General features: G+C 43.8%; 1 protein-coding gene across 1 annotated transcript in view; it reads left to right on the top strand.

Annotated features, from left to right (window-relative positions):
• Positions 1–15035, top strand: part of LOC115141108 (ras/Rap GTPase-activating protein SynGAP-like) — a 122135-nt gene that overhangs the window by 69178 nt on the left and 37922 nt on the right. Inside the window, exons 8-14 of the mRNA XM_065027201.1 lie at positions 3105–3199; positions 4662–4783; positions 9393–9546; positions 10136–10234; positions 12318–12557; positions 12817–13146; positions 14813–14957. Of these exons, the coding sequence (XP_064883273.1) occupies positions 3105–3199; positions 4662–4783; positions 9393–9546; positions 10136–10234; positions 12318–12557; positions 12817–13146; positions 14813–14957 (1185 nt within the window). The remainder of the gene's footprint in view (positions 1–3104; positions 3200–4661; positions 4784–9392; positions 9547–10135; positions 10235–12317; positions 12558–12816; positions 13147–14812; positions 14958–15035) is intronic.

Genomic DNA, 15035 nt, shown 5'->3' with positions numbered 1-15035 from the left:
GCATAAGCACTTCCACAATGTCAGTTTTGGCTTCACGCTGTGATTTGAGAGCTTTGAGTGAAGGCCGATGGTGGTGAACAGCAGATACGGAACGACCTTGCTGAACTATTTCCTATTTCCGTAAACTCACCGTCACGCTGCAAGGCTCTGTGCACTTTCAGATCAAACAAAAGGCTTCATTCACCAATCATATCAGAACACAAAACCCAAAGATTTCAAGAGGGGTAACCCATGACAACCAGCGGTGACACTTTATTTGGATAGTCCATCTGTAGATGCTCTACAGACTATCAGCAACATTTCAACTAACTATCGACTAACCCTAACCCTAGCCCTAACACTAGCCCTAACCTTAACCATTACGTAACATTATTCTAATCCTAATCCTAACTGTTGCTTATCAACAGATAGTTTGTTAATAGTATGACCATCTGTAGAGCATCTACAGATGGATTATCTGGACGATCCAAATCCACATTCATAAGAGTAATATTTGCTGTCTTTTTGAATAATCTCCTTCACGTAGTAGACTCAGCGTTGAAAAGAGTGAAGAAAACAACTTGGTAGATCTCCAAACAAATCAAAGGTTTGGCCCAATGAAATCCTCCATGAGACCAATATTTTTAGATAATCTTATGAATCTAAATTGGCAACAAAGGACAAAGTTTTCACCCTCATGGAGAGAGCCTGACGTCAAGTTGCTGACTGTTTCCAGCTTATCTAAATGCCTAGCTAGCTAAAGCCACAGAGCAGTCACGCCTTTGGACTGTAGGAGGGATACCAGCTGAATTTCATTTAGCTACTCAGGCATGGCTACAGTCTACTTGCTCTAGGAAAACTAATTTGTTTCGTGAACAGTAGTTCCAGGAGGAAATGATGCACCTCTTAGTTTATGTTGCATTTTGACTGGGGCTGTATTTGGAGTTCATACATAATGACTGTTGTCCTGCCATTTTTCTAACTATGTGAACTGACCAGGAAAAGGTGACATGGTCAGGAAAAAAACTCTGGTCCCTAAAAATGACGTTTTGTCTATGTCATAAGAGATCATGACACCAGGGTGACTAGAGCCTGTAGTTTTCCTGGTTAGGTTATGTGGTCAGAAATACTCAGGTCCCTAAGTATGATAACTACCTCAATACAGATGTAGGGTCTTAATTTGAGCCAGTTTGCTACAGCAGGAAAACAATTCTGGAGCCAGAGGAAATATTATTTATTATGTGGATTATAACTAATGGACATTTTTGTAGAGGTTGATATATTATTAGGGCAAATCAAGTCAGACATTTTTAAGTGTAAATTACAAATGTAAGAAGCCTTTTTAAAGCTGAAATACACCACAAGTAAAAATGTCCTGCTGTGCAGGAAAATTCTCAGAAACAAAAGAATGATCAAATTAAGATCTTGTGTGCTACCCATATTTACAAAGGACAATGATGGACTAGCAGTTGGTTCATTGGTCTTGGGATTTTCCGCTGTGTATAATGGACATACACCCTTTTGGATTTCATAACCCTCTGTGATTCGTTGACTTGGTTATCATCACAATGAGGATCCTTCCCTAAGGCGCTCGCTCAGCTCAGTGCGTGGGCAGTGGAAAGTAGCATGACAGCAGAGTCATGAGAAAAGATTGACATTTTGAGAAGTAGAGGGAATGTAGAGACCAGATAAAGAGAAGGAATTCAGATAAATGAAAGGAGGATGAAATAGAAGGATGGAGGAGACAAGATACATTAAGTAAAGGGGAAAGACGGGACCATGGGAAAACGTGAAGAGTGAGGAGAGGAAAGAGAGTGCGATGAGAGGCTGGAGAGAGGAGAGGATAAATGCACTTTTGAATTATGTAAAATAGCTGCGTGGGAGAGAGGAGGAGTGTGTGTGTATGCCTGAGTATTTGTGTGTCTGCGTGATAGCAGAACCAGGGAGAGCGAGAAGGAGAGAAAGAAAAAGAGAGAGAGAAGAGAGGGTGGGATAAAGAGAGAGACAGACAATACAAGAGAGAGAGAGAAAGAGTGAGAGACAGAGAGAATAAGAGACAGGAAGAATATTTATAGCCTCAAAATATGACGATGTTATCATTGATCTATCTCAAAAGAGGGTAGCAGAGAAAGGGATAGGGAGGGAAAGAAAGACTGAAATGAAGGGGCCTCAGATGCTTTCCCGCTTTCGTTCTCGCTCCCTTCTTTCCATGATACTGCGTACATTAGTTAACTTCTCTTTTGCCTTATCACAGATCTTCTCCTGTGTCCAGCCACTGGTCTCCTCCCGCTGGGCACACACTGGTTGAATGAATGTTGTTTCCACGTCATTTCAGCGGAATTCCTTTGAACCAACGTGGAATAGACGTTGAATTGACGTCTGTGTCCAGTGTGTTCTGCTTCCATCATGGATAGTACAGAGTGTTAGAGTGGGCTTGTGTGATCCATCTTCTCTACTGTCTGGCCACTGGTCTCCTCTGCCATCCATCATGGATAGTACAGAGTGTATTCCCTTACTGCCTAATTCACTACATTAGGGACTGACTCACGGACGGAAGTCAATAGGAGCTTTTGTTTGTGAATGCTCCCCCCTGCTCCCCTCCCTTGGTCCCTGCCTCCTCTCTCCCCTCCCCCGACACAGTCAGTGCAGATTGTTAACGTTTGCCTCGTCGAACGGCCAAACAGAAAACCCATCCCTTTCAACTCACTCACCTCACCCCTCCTATGCCCTCCTCTTTCATCTTCCTTCCCATGCAGCTCTCCATCTACATCCCTCATTTTCCTGGTAGGAGGAGAAAAAGTAGGGGGATGATGGAGATCAGGGTTAATGGGACATTATCATCGCATTGCTTCTCTCACCCTTAACCTTGCTCTCTTGCTCTCTCCCTTGCAATTTTTATAGACACTCTACCTTCACTTCACCTTCTGTTTTTTTTCACGTTACTTGTCAGTTTCTCACACTTTTCCTATCTCCCCTGACCGTATGCATGTACTGTGTGTATCTTCTCTCTTTCACCCCCGTCTCCCCGCTGACACACATGCCAAGACCATGCCCTCTCTCGCTCCCTGTCTTTTGGAGTCTCTCTCTCTCTTTCTCTGACCTGACTTCTTCCCTCTCTCTCTCAGAGAACGCTCGCGCCCGGCGGAAGAGCATAGCCAACGTGAAGCAGCCAAGCATGGAGATCCCTCCCACTGCCCCTCCCCAACCATTCCGACAATCCGTGAGTACCCCTCCCTCCTACCGCCCTCACTCGCTCCCCCCGTCCCTCTCTCTCTCCCTCCCTTCCCACTCCCCACCACACACCTGTCGCAGGGCCAGTGGAACCCCTCCCTTCCCCTTCCCCTCGCCCTCTCACCCTCTCTCTCCCCCTCCCTCCCCATGGCCACTCCTGCCCTCAGCAACGCTACAAGAAAGGGGTCGGTACTCCCCCTCTCTCACTGCCCCTCTCCCCCTGCCTGTCCCTTAGTCTCCCCCACTCCCCCCCTTCTTCTAATTGGCTGGGGGACTGGAGGGTTGCCGCTTCCAGCCCAGTGACCGGACGCCATATCGCACCTCTTCCTCCGATCGAGGTACATGACTCAGATGTCTCTGTATGTGGTGAAGAAACCCCTGTAAACTTCACGTTACGTCCTTTGCCAAATGCTATGGAATTTTCTGTTCCCTATGCCAAATGTGATCCACCACTGTGATTCAGTTCTTCTGACTGTATGAGGCTTCAAAGTGTCAGACAGGCCGGCTAATCAAGCCAGAATGACTTATCTAGTCCTACCAGTCGGTTACTGTGACGGTCAGCAAATTAGTCAAATTTTTTGTCACTTCTTTAAAACAGACTTCAGTGACACAAAGCTCACAAAAAGTGAATGGTTGGTCTCGATTCAGACCAATTCCTCGCAGAATGGAGTGTTCAATGTTGATGTGTAATGTGCAGATTGATATCTGAGTGGATTTTAGACATGGAGAGAGGTTGAATTCAGCTGATTCAGTATTGTAAGACTGTCATAAAAAGCATTGTTATTATTCAGATACAATAGCAGCATGTCTCTCCTTCCACTCTGAGAGGAAAAGGCTGCATAGTAGTTGTATGGAACCTTATACTGCATGTTGCGGAGAATGACATCATTCATTGATTTTCATTCTACTATTGAAGCCCTGTTCTCCCTGTCAGCACTTCTTATAAACGACACAGTATCAACACACAGCCTGTTAGATTAGACCTGTGTTATATACTGACTAAATCAGCTGATTAAAATCAGGGGAATATGGTTGCATGGAAGCACAGGACAAAACTGCACTGCAATAGGAAGCTCCTTTTTTTACTGAGGTCCAGTGTATGCTGTTGGATTGTGGGTATATTTATGGCACAACACCACCCACTGTTGGTTACCAGATGATACTACACTAATCTACTACTGCTGTATTGTGGATGTGTGACTGATATAATATGCAATACATCTTTCTGTTGCTCTCCCCCTTCGTGCATCTGTCATTCACTAAATCACATATGTCCTCTGTTCTTCTTCCAATCCATTTTGGGCACAAAATATCGATCTTTCCCCTCTCGACAACTCTGATCTTTCTCCTTTCCTGTGTCCCCTCCCTCCCTCTCTCCCTCTCTCCATCCCTGTTTCACACCCTCTCATTCTTCACCTCCTCCTCCCTCTCTCCATGGCTGCCCTGTTCAGAGTTTCCTCAGTAGAAGGTTGAAGGGCTCTATCAAGAGGGCTAAGAGTCAGCCCAAACTGGACCGCACCAGCAGCTTTCGACACATGATCCTCCCCCGCTTCCGTAGTGCCGACCAGGACAGGTACGAGTCTCTGTGTGTGTCTGTGTGTGATTCTGTGTGGGTGTGCGTGTGTTCCCTGCTCTCTCTGTTCCGGAGCAGGTCAGGCAGGCACTTAACTTGTCTTTCTAAGTGTGTGTGTGTACACTCCTACCTGTGTGTCCACATGTATGTGGGACTCTTAAAGATGCTTTCTTGTGTCTATTTTGGATACCTTTCAAGGACAATGTGGCATGTACTGTGTTTTACTGTTACTCCTAGCTTTAATGAAACCAGTAAGCCTTGACAGTAAGTGTTTGTTTCACAACCGCCCCTTTCAGTGCCGTTGCACTCCCATTTTACATACTACATCGTTTATGACTGCTTAATACATGGAGAATACCAATAGACGATTTCAGTTGAAAAAGTCCTGACGTTTCCATGGCAACCATCAGACAGCCGTATGGCCACAGAACAGACATACAGTTGAAGTCGGAAGTTTGTATACACTTAGGTTGGAGTCATTAAAACTCGTTTTTTTCAACCACTCCACAAATTTCTTGTTATTAACAAACTATAGTTTTGGCAAGTCGGTTAGGACATCTACTTTGTGCATTTTTCCAACAATTCTTTACAGACAGATTATTTCACTTATAATTCACTGTATCACAATTCCAGTGGGTCAGAAGTTTACATACACTAAGTTGACTGTGCCTTTAAACAGCTTGGACAATTCCAGAAAATGATGTCATGGCATTAGAAGCTTCTGATAGGCTAATTGACATCATTTGAGTCAATTGAAGGTGTACCTGTGGATGTATTTCAAGGCCTAACTTCAAACTCAGTGCCTCTTTGCTTTACATCATGGGAAAATCAAAAGAAATTGGCCAAGACCTCAGAATTTTTTTGTAGACCTCCACAAGTCTGGTTCTTCCTTGGGAGAAATTTCCAAACGCCTGAAGGTACCACGTTCATCAATACAAACAATAGTACGCAAGTATAAACACCATGGGACCACGCAGCCGTCATACTGGACGCGTTCTGTCTCCTAGAGATGAACGTACTTTGATGAAAAAAGTGCAATCAATCCCAGAACAACAGCAAAGGACCTTGTGAAGGTGCTGGAGGAAACAGGTACAAAAGTATCTATATCCACAGTAAAACGAGTCCTATATATCGACATAACCTGAAAGGTCGCTCAGCAAGGAAGAAGCCACTGCTCCAAAACCGCCATAAAAGAGCCAGACTACGATTTGCATCTGCACATGGGGACTTTTTGGAGAAATGTCCTCTGGTCTGAAACAAAATAGAACTGTTTGGCCATAATGTTCATCGTTATGTTTGGATGAAAAGGGGGGGGGGGGCTTGCAAGCCGAAGAACACCATCCATACCGTGAAGCACGGGGGTGGCAGTATCATGTTGTGGAGGTGTTTTCCTGCAGGAGGGACTGGTGCACTTCACAACATAGATGGCATCATGAGGGAGGAAAATTACGTGAATATATTGAAGCAACATCTCAAGACATCAGTCAGGAAGTTAAAGCTTGGTCGCAAATGGGTCTTCAAAATGGACAATGACCCCAAGCATACTTCCAAAGTTGTGGCAAAAGGGCTTAAGGACAACAAAGTCAAGGTATTGGAGTGGCCATCACAAAGCCCTGATCTCAATCCCATAGAAAATGTGTGGACAGAACTGAAAAAGTGTGTGCGAGCAAGGAGGCCTACAAACCTGACTGGGACAAAATTCACCCAACTTATTGTGGGAAGCTTGTGGAAGGCTACCCGAAACATTTGAACCAGGTTACACAATTTAAAGGCAATGCTACCAAATACTAATTGAGTGTATGTAAACTTCTGACCCACTGGGAATGTGATGAAAGAAATAAAAGCTGAAATAAATAATTCTCTACTATTATTCTGACATTTCACATTCTTAAAATAAAGAGGTGATCCTAACTGACCTAAAACAGATAATTTTAATAGGATTAAATGTCAGGGATTGTGAAAAATTAGTTTAAATATATTTGGCTAAGGTGTATGTCAACTTCAGACTTCAACTGCATCTCTCTTAGTCTCTCTCTCTCTGTTTTCTCATCAACCCTGTCACTCCCTTCTTCTCTAAATTACCCTAGTTTACATAACAACTTGATTTCCTCTGAGAGGTACTCTCTTCCCCCTCTCCTTCTCTCTCCTTCTGTCTCTCCCGCCCTCTCGCCCTCCCTTTCTCGACCTCCCCCACTGTCCTTTATTTCTCTCATTCTGACTCATTTCTTTGGATCTATTTTTATCTCTCTCTCCTATCTCTCTCTCTCTCTCTCTCTCTCTCTCTCTCTATCTCTCTCTCTCTCTCTCTCTCTCTCTCTCCTATCTCTCTCTCTCTCTCTCTCTCTCTCTCTCTCTCTCTCTCTCTCTCTCTCTCTCTCTCTCTCTCTCTCCCTACTCCACTGTAAGTATTCAATGTTTCGATGCACGTTATGAGTGAATGTCCACAAAAACAGTGGCATAGGGAGAACACGAGAGAGCTGGATGCATCAGGGACATCATAGTAGGGAGACTGTTACTTTCTTTTCTCTGCTTTTTCTGTGTTGTGGTCACTGTCATTCCCCTTTCTGTCATTCTGTATCTGTCTCCTCTTCAGTTCAGTGGCATTGTGGCATAAACGGTGTGTGTGTCTGTATGTATAAGTCAGTGTGGGCGGGCAAGCGTCATGGACAATTCTATTCACGTGTTGCTCTGTGCCTTATGCATGTACAGTATGGCTGTCAATAGAAATATAGCTTTGTTGTCCAAGAACTATCGTGGTAACACTATTGTGGTTATGCTCAAATCGAATCTAATCCAGTGAAACTCTAATTGAATGCTAATGTGTTTACTTCTTCAGATGACAATTAGACCCATTGTGAGACTAGCAGCGCATTGTTTTTTGATGTGACCTCTTTTGACGCTCACATAACACAGAATTTGTGAGTACAGACGGATTCCTTTGGCATGAAAAGCAGAATGGTTGCGTGCTGTTTCTCATTTTTTTCAGAATCAGATATGCTCAAGTGTATCTCAGAAAAACTCCACTGGGCCTGCCGTTATGAAAGATCTCTAGCTCTCTGTGCCCTCAATGACTGATTGTATTCCAGTCCCCTTGTCACAGTTCGATTTGTTAGTGAGATTGTAGGGAGCTATAAACAGAGGGTAGTCCCTTTAGTGCAAGAAGTGTATACCGCCATTCAAAGGAAAAATATTGACAGTGGTTGAATTTCTTGGGCCACATGGTGCCAGTTGCCTTGTTGACTTAATCATCCCCCTAATCATATCAAATTGTATTTTTCACATGCTTCGTAAACAACAGGTGTAGTCCTTACAGTGAAATGCTTACTTACAGGCCCTTCCCAACAATGCAGAGAAAAAGAAAAGAGAAAGTAATAACACTAAGAATAGACACACCATGAGTAATGATTACTTGGCTATATACACGGAGTACCAGTACTGAGTCGATGTGCAGGGGTATGAGGTAATGGAGGTAGATATGTACAGGATAAAGTGACTTGGTAACAGGATAGATAATAAACAGTGACAGTAGCTCACATGTGATGAGTCATAAGAGATGCAAAAAAAGTGTCAATGCAGATAGTGAAATAGTTAACCAATAGCTACACGGACTAGCTATTTAGCAGTATTATGGCATGGGGGTGGAAGCTGTTTTAGGGTCCTGTTGGTTCCAGACTTGGCCAATCGGTACCACTTGCCATGCGAAAGCAGAAAGAATAGTTCATGACTTTTTAGGGCCTTCCTCTGATACCGCCTGGTATAGAGGTCCTGGATGGCAGGGAGCTCGGCCCCAGTGATGTTCTGGGCCGTACGCACTGCCCTTGTAGCTCCTTGCGGTTGGATGCCAAGCAGTTTCCATACCAGGCGGTGATGCAGATACGGTAGTCACTGGGAAGCTGTAACCTATACGACACCTCGTTGACCCTCCGGAGAACCTTGAATGGCCCAACAAACCGGGGGCTCAGCTTCTTGCAGGACAGGCGGAGTGGGAGGTTCCTGGTAGAGGAACGGGGGGTCGTCTGCTCCTTTTGACGGTGGACGGCACGCTGGAGTCTCACGTGGGCATCGCTCCACACTTCTGCGCACCTGAACCACTCATCAACCGCAGGAGCTTCAGTCTGGCCCGTGATCCACGGAGCCAGGTCCGGCTGAAAACCCAGAGCACACTGAAAGGGGCTCAAACCAGTGGAGGAGTGACGAGCAGAGTACGTCCAGAACTCACTACATGGAAGGAATCGAGCCCCCAGCCGCGCGTCCAGGAGGACTAGAAAAAGAGAATAGCAAAAGGAGTATGGGAAAAACACGCTGGTTGACTTGACTAAACATATAAGACGAACTGGCGCAGAGAGACAGGAAACACAGGGATAAATACACTTGGGAAAATAAGCGACACCCGGAGGGGGTGGAGACAATCACAGGAACAGGTGAAACAGATTAGGGCGTGACAGTGACATGTTCTGAAACTTTTGACTTTAGTGTATATGTGGCTGTTTGGCTGTGGTAGAGTTACCCTTCATAACCACAGTTCAGAATGCTGTGTACTGTATCCTTGATGCGGTGTAATGTAATGTATGGGACTGCTCCTCTCACTGTGTCTCTGCTCCCCACCCAGAACGCGCCTGATGCAGAGCTTCAAAGAGTCCCACTCCCATGAGTCCTTGCTGTCTCCCAGCAGCGCTGCCGAGGCGCTGGACCTCACCCTGGATGAGGACGCCATCATCAAGCCCGTCCACTCCAGCATCCTGGGACAGGAGTACTGTTTCGAGGTGACGCTGACACGACACACACACACACACAATGAACACAGATAGTGCTACTAATTAAACCTGGGTTCAAATACTATTTGAAATCATTTCAAATAACTTTGCTGGGTTTGATTGAGCTTGCCTGGTGCACTGGAACCAATAGAATAAAATAAAGTTCAAATCCTGCCCATCTGCCACTCCGGGCAGGCTAAAGCAAACACATTAACACATATTAAAGATTTCAAATAGCATTTGAACCCAGGTCTGTCTACTATTGTTACTAATGCTACTAATGTTGGGTAGAAGTCTCTCCATTGGCATCAACAAAAGGATTTATTGAATAAGGCTGTGATTTTTTTTAAATCTAGTTATCTGTGGAAAAGATATCAAAAAGAAAGCCAACAAGCGGCTCGAAATGAGCTCATGTCCCAAGTTGATTTGTCACAGAAATTTGTTGTGAAAACGGCTTTCACTGCATGGCTCACTTTCCCATAGCCGACGTGTACATGACACAAGTCTCTATGATTTAAAGGACGTTGTTATGCCACTTGTCATCTTCTCCCAAGTTGCTAATGGTTGTGGCTGTTGATGTTACCGTTGGTAACCTCAGGTGACTACGGCTTCAGGGACCAAGTGCTTTGCATGTCGCTCGGGTGCAGAGAGAGACAAATGGATCGAGAATCTTCAGAGAGCTGTCAAACCCAACAAGGTGGGGAAACAAGGACGAGAAATTAAGCTACTTCTCTGTCTGTCAGTGCTTCCCTCCTTCTCCCCTGTCTTCAATGTGTCTGTGTCAATCTGAGCATTTCCTCATTTTGTTTACTGTAACCTCCATGTGCTCTCTGTTTGTCTATGTCTGTAATGTATAGTGATCAAACACAGTACATATTAAAACACAGCACTTCTACACTATCATCAGAGTTAAATAAAGAACTAAAAAGACGCAAACTCAGCACTTTAGATGCGGTTGATTAAAACAGATCTTCTAATTTCAGCTCAGCTTGATCTCCTAGGTCTGCGTAATAGGCCCCTTCCCTCCCCTCCCTCTTATCAAAAGAGCCATTACGTGAGACAGATAACTGCTCTCGGTGGCAGCAAGGGAGCTGCAGTTATTAAGGCAAACCGAGAGGAAACATCAGCCCGAGTGGATTGACTCATCCAGATGCGGTGACTGCAGGGTTCCTGGCCTGAATCACGGGGCTCCAAGGACTCGACACGGGGGCTGCAAAATATCCTCTGCACCCTCATGAATCTCCAACCAGATAGATGATGGGAGAGATGAGACGAGGTGCGACGTCGATAGAGACCAGGATGTTCATTAGGTTTCGCAACCGTCGCTGGGCAGACAGACGCTCTTGATTCTTCTTCCTATTGAAATTCATGATGAACAGTTGAAAGGGTTGTATCGGCGGACATCTGCATTTATTGTCAGGCGGCATACCAATGGAGTACTTAAGAAATAACAACTTTGGAAAATTGGTGATATACTTAGCAATCGAAATTCGGTATTAAGAGCTGAGCTAAGCCGGGGCTGAGCGATCCAGTGGCATTTCAGACTAGTTAAAATGAGTCACCCCTGACTAAAACATCACTCTGTGCAATCTGCACAGCAGGCTCTCCTCCCATGGGGGGGATTTCAGACATAGTTGGCTCTTTGTAAACATGTTCAGAAAATGCAGCTCTCTGCTGCAACATTACCAATCACACGTCCACTTTCTGTCTCTCATGCCTCCAGTACATATGTGTTATCTAATTTATCTCCAGTACATATATGTGTTATCTAATTTATCTCCAGTACATATGTGTTATCTAATTTATCTCCAGTACATATGTGTTATCTAATTTATCTCCAGTACTTATGTGTTCTCTAATTTATCTCCAGTACATATGTGTTCTCTAATTTATCTCCAGTACATATGTGTTATCTAATTTATCTCCAGTACATATGTGTTCTCTAATTTATCTCCAGTACATATGTGTTCTCTAATTTATCTCCAGTACATATGTGTTCTCTAATTTATCTCCAGTACATATGTGTTCTCTAATTTATCTCCAGTACATATGTGTTCTCTAATTTATCTCTATCCATATGTGTGCATATTGTTCTTAGACTGTTCTTAATCAGTGGTGGAAAAGGTACCGAATAGTCATAGTTGAGTAAAAGTAAAGATACCTTAATATACAATGGCCCAAGTAAAAGTGAAAGTCACCCAGTAAAATACGACTTGAGTAAAAGTCTAAAAGTATTTAGTTTTAAATATACTTAACAATCAAAAGTAAATGAAATTGCTAAAATATACTTAAGTATCAAAAGTAAAAGTATAAACCATTTCAAATTCTTTATATTAAGCAATCTTGACGGCACACTTGTATTTTTTTATTGACGAATAGCCAGGGGCACGCTCCAACACTCGGACATCATTTACAAACAAAGCATTTGTGTTTTGTGAGTCCGCCAGATAAGACGCAGTAGGGAGGACCAGAGATGTTCTCTTGATAAGTGTGTGAATTGGACCATTTTCATGTCAAAATGTCACGAGTACTTTTGGGTGTCAGGGAAAATGTAGTAAAAAGTACATTATTTTATTTTGGAATGTACTGTTGTGAAGTTAAATATAAATAGTGAAGTACAGATACCCCCAAAAAACTACTTAAGCAGTACTTTAAAGCATTTTTACTTAAGTACTTTACACCACTGTTCTTAACCCACTCAACCCTCCCTCTCCCTTTGGTTTTCTTTCCTCCCTGTTCTACCTTGTCCTTTTGCCACCCTCTCTTCGAACCCTCTTCAGGACAACAGTCGGAGGGTGGACAACGTGCTGAAACTCTGGATCATCGAGGCGCGGGAACTTCCCGCCAAGAAGCGCTACTACTGCGAACTTTGTCTGGACGACATGCTTTATGCACGCACCACCAGCAAGCCCCGGACTGACACCGTGTTCTGGGGCGAGCACTTTGAGTTCAACAACTTGCCAGCCGTCCGCAACCTACGCCTTCATCTCTACAAGGAGACTGACAAGAAGAGACGCAAGGTGAAGGGACAACTCTCTCACCAGTGTGCAAAACTGGATAAAACTGGTTAAAATGACATGTTTGCAGGCTGGTTAAAGCACTGCTGTGGTTTAATTACAGCAGCTTGCCCAATGATTAGGCGCGGGAATAAATGTACTTTAGTTTCATTACTATCCTCTTTTTCTCCTCTTTCTTAAAGGCCCAGGCCCCATAACTCTTGACCACAAAGTCCCACATTAAGTTTCTCTGATTTATGCCTTATTTCCCCTCTTCTATCAGGAAAAGAGCACATACCTGGGACTGGTCAGTATCCCTATCTCCAGCATCACGGGCCGACAGTTTGTGGAGCAGTGGTACCCGGTCATCCAGCCTAGCGCCCTGGCCAAGGGGCAAGCAGGGGGCAAGATCATCAATGCCTCCCTACGCCTCAAATCCCGTTACCAGACCATGAGTATCCTGCCCATGGAGCTGTACAAGGAGTTTGCCGAGTATGTTACCAATAACTACCGGACTTTGTGTGCGGTGCTGGAGCCTCTACTGAGTGTGAAGAGTAAAGAAGAGGTGGCCTGTGCGCTGGTCCACATACTACAGAGCACGGGGAAAGCAAAGGTAAGTATTGGCATGAAACATTAAACAAGTTGTTACTTCAGTAGTACACGGTACAATACAAGGTCATATTCCTGTATACACCTACCTCACTGTATCCTGTGTATATACCAGATAAATGCTGCTTTTGATTTGATAACATAATATTGATGGAACAGGAGTACGGGTGGGGGGGGCATTACTGCCAAATAGATCAGTGTCATAACCGTATTCTTTAAATACATAGGATGTGGTGTTGTGATGTAACCAGTGTAACATGTGTCATGTTAATGTAACCATCCTATTACTTGATGGCCCATGTTCTACCAATATGTCATGCAGACGAGCCATTGTTTACTTTACTGGCCACACTGGATATTAATTCAGTCCTTGAATTTGGGCAGTTCATGGTAGGGCTCAATGCCATGCTATGTAGGAGATGTGCTGAACAGGCAAACATCGCTTCCATTGGTCGATTATCAATCAAATGATTATTGAATCACAAAACGCAACAAAACATTCCATAGCATTTCTTACCTATCTTTTGGAATTTTCCACAACCACAACTTCTACAACCTCAGGTTCCCTTCGAAATCAGACTGTCTCCACCAGTATCTCCCTGAGAAATAAATGTTTGTGTGATGTCACTGTACCAAATGTATAGCTAGATGATGCATTGTTTGGGTGGTCCTAGGTTGAAAATGCTGTCAACCAGCATTATCATCTACAAACCAAACACACTAACATGTCAACGATCTGCATATCTAGATTTAGCTGGTTGAAATAAAGGCATTGGGCATCTTGTGTGGTTTATGCAGTGTATACATGATGTAGCTAGTTATCATTAGATTATTTGAGTACAAAACAGTCCAAATACAAAAGATGTCAGCTAGCTAAGTAGCCATGTTAGCAAGCTTGAACATTGAACACACTAAGGTTAGCAGCTAATGTAGCTAAAAAACCCAGGCTAAAAACGCAACCCAACACTTACCTACCTGTTCATGAGGATGGTGGCCATTTCGGCAACACTCTTCCACCTTTCAAAATTAATTCCAATGTTTATCCGGTTTCTGGATTGGTCATGAGCAGTCTTTTTCGTGCTTCTTTTTCTCTTTTGGGGTCGAGTTGATTCAGATCCAAGAACTGAGAATGATGCTTGTTTCTGTCTACATTTTCTGAAAATGCTGACCCTGCTACCAGAACAGTTTATCTGCAAACAAGTTAGCTAGCTTGTTTGCTTCGTCTGCTCTGTATTTGTTTCTGGCGACTGTAGCTTGCAAGTGACTTTCACTTCCTCTCCAGCTCCGGAGGATGGCAGCAGGGTTGTTTGAGTAGACAGGATTTAGTGCGAAGACACACCTTGCCCAGAAGGCCAGCCCAAGGCGGCTCAGGGCTCCATCCCCTTGTTTTCGTTCAAAGTGAAAACACAACAGAAGAAGTGGGGCGACATGGAGGCGCCCACAACCTGCGGATTCTATCTTTAAGGCACTATGAACTACAAAATGAACACTAGTTTGACTACTTCTTGGTTTTCTTACCCAAACCATAAGCCAAAAGAGATAACAAATTACATTCTGACCTGAGGAAAGGCATTATATCCTCAAAATTAAATTTGAGAGTACCCAATAGATTATAATTGAATGTTTTAAAAAGAAAGTCTATGCTATGTTGACGTTTTGTTTTTTCCCAGGATTTTCTTTCGGACATGGCGATGTGTGAGGTAGATAGATTCATTGACCGAGAACACCTTATCTTCAGAGAGAACACTCTGGCCACCAAAGCCATAGAAGAGTACCTCAAGCTGATTGGACATAAGTACCTCAAGGATGCAATAGGTGTGGCCTTCAAATGCTTCACATTAATCACTCAATACATATTGTTGAACTGTTCTTGCTGTTATATATTCATTATCT

This window comes from Oncorhynchus nerka, linkage group LG14 (assembly GCF_034236695.1).
Source record: "Oncorhynchus nerka isolate Pitt River linkage group LG14, Oner_Uvic_2.0, whole genome shotgun sequence".
Lineage (NCBI taxonomy): Eukaryota > Metazoa > Chordata > Actinopteri > Salmoniformes > Salmonidae > Oncorhynchus > Oncorhynchus nerka.
Note: the sequence above shows the minus strand (reverse complement) of the source record. Positions and strands in the feature narration are given on the sequence as shown.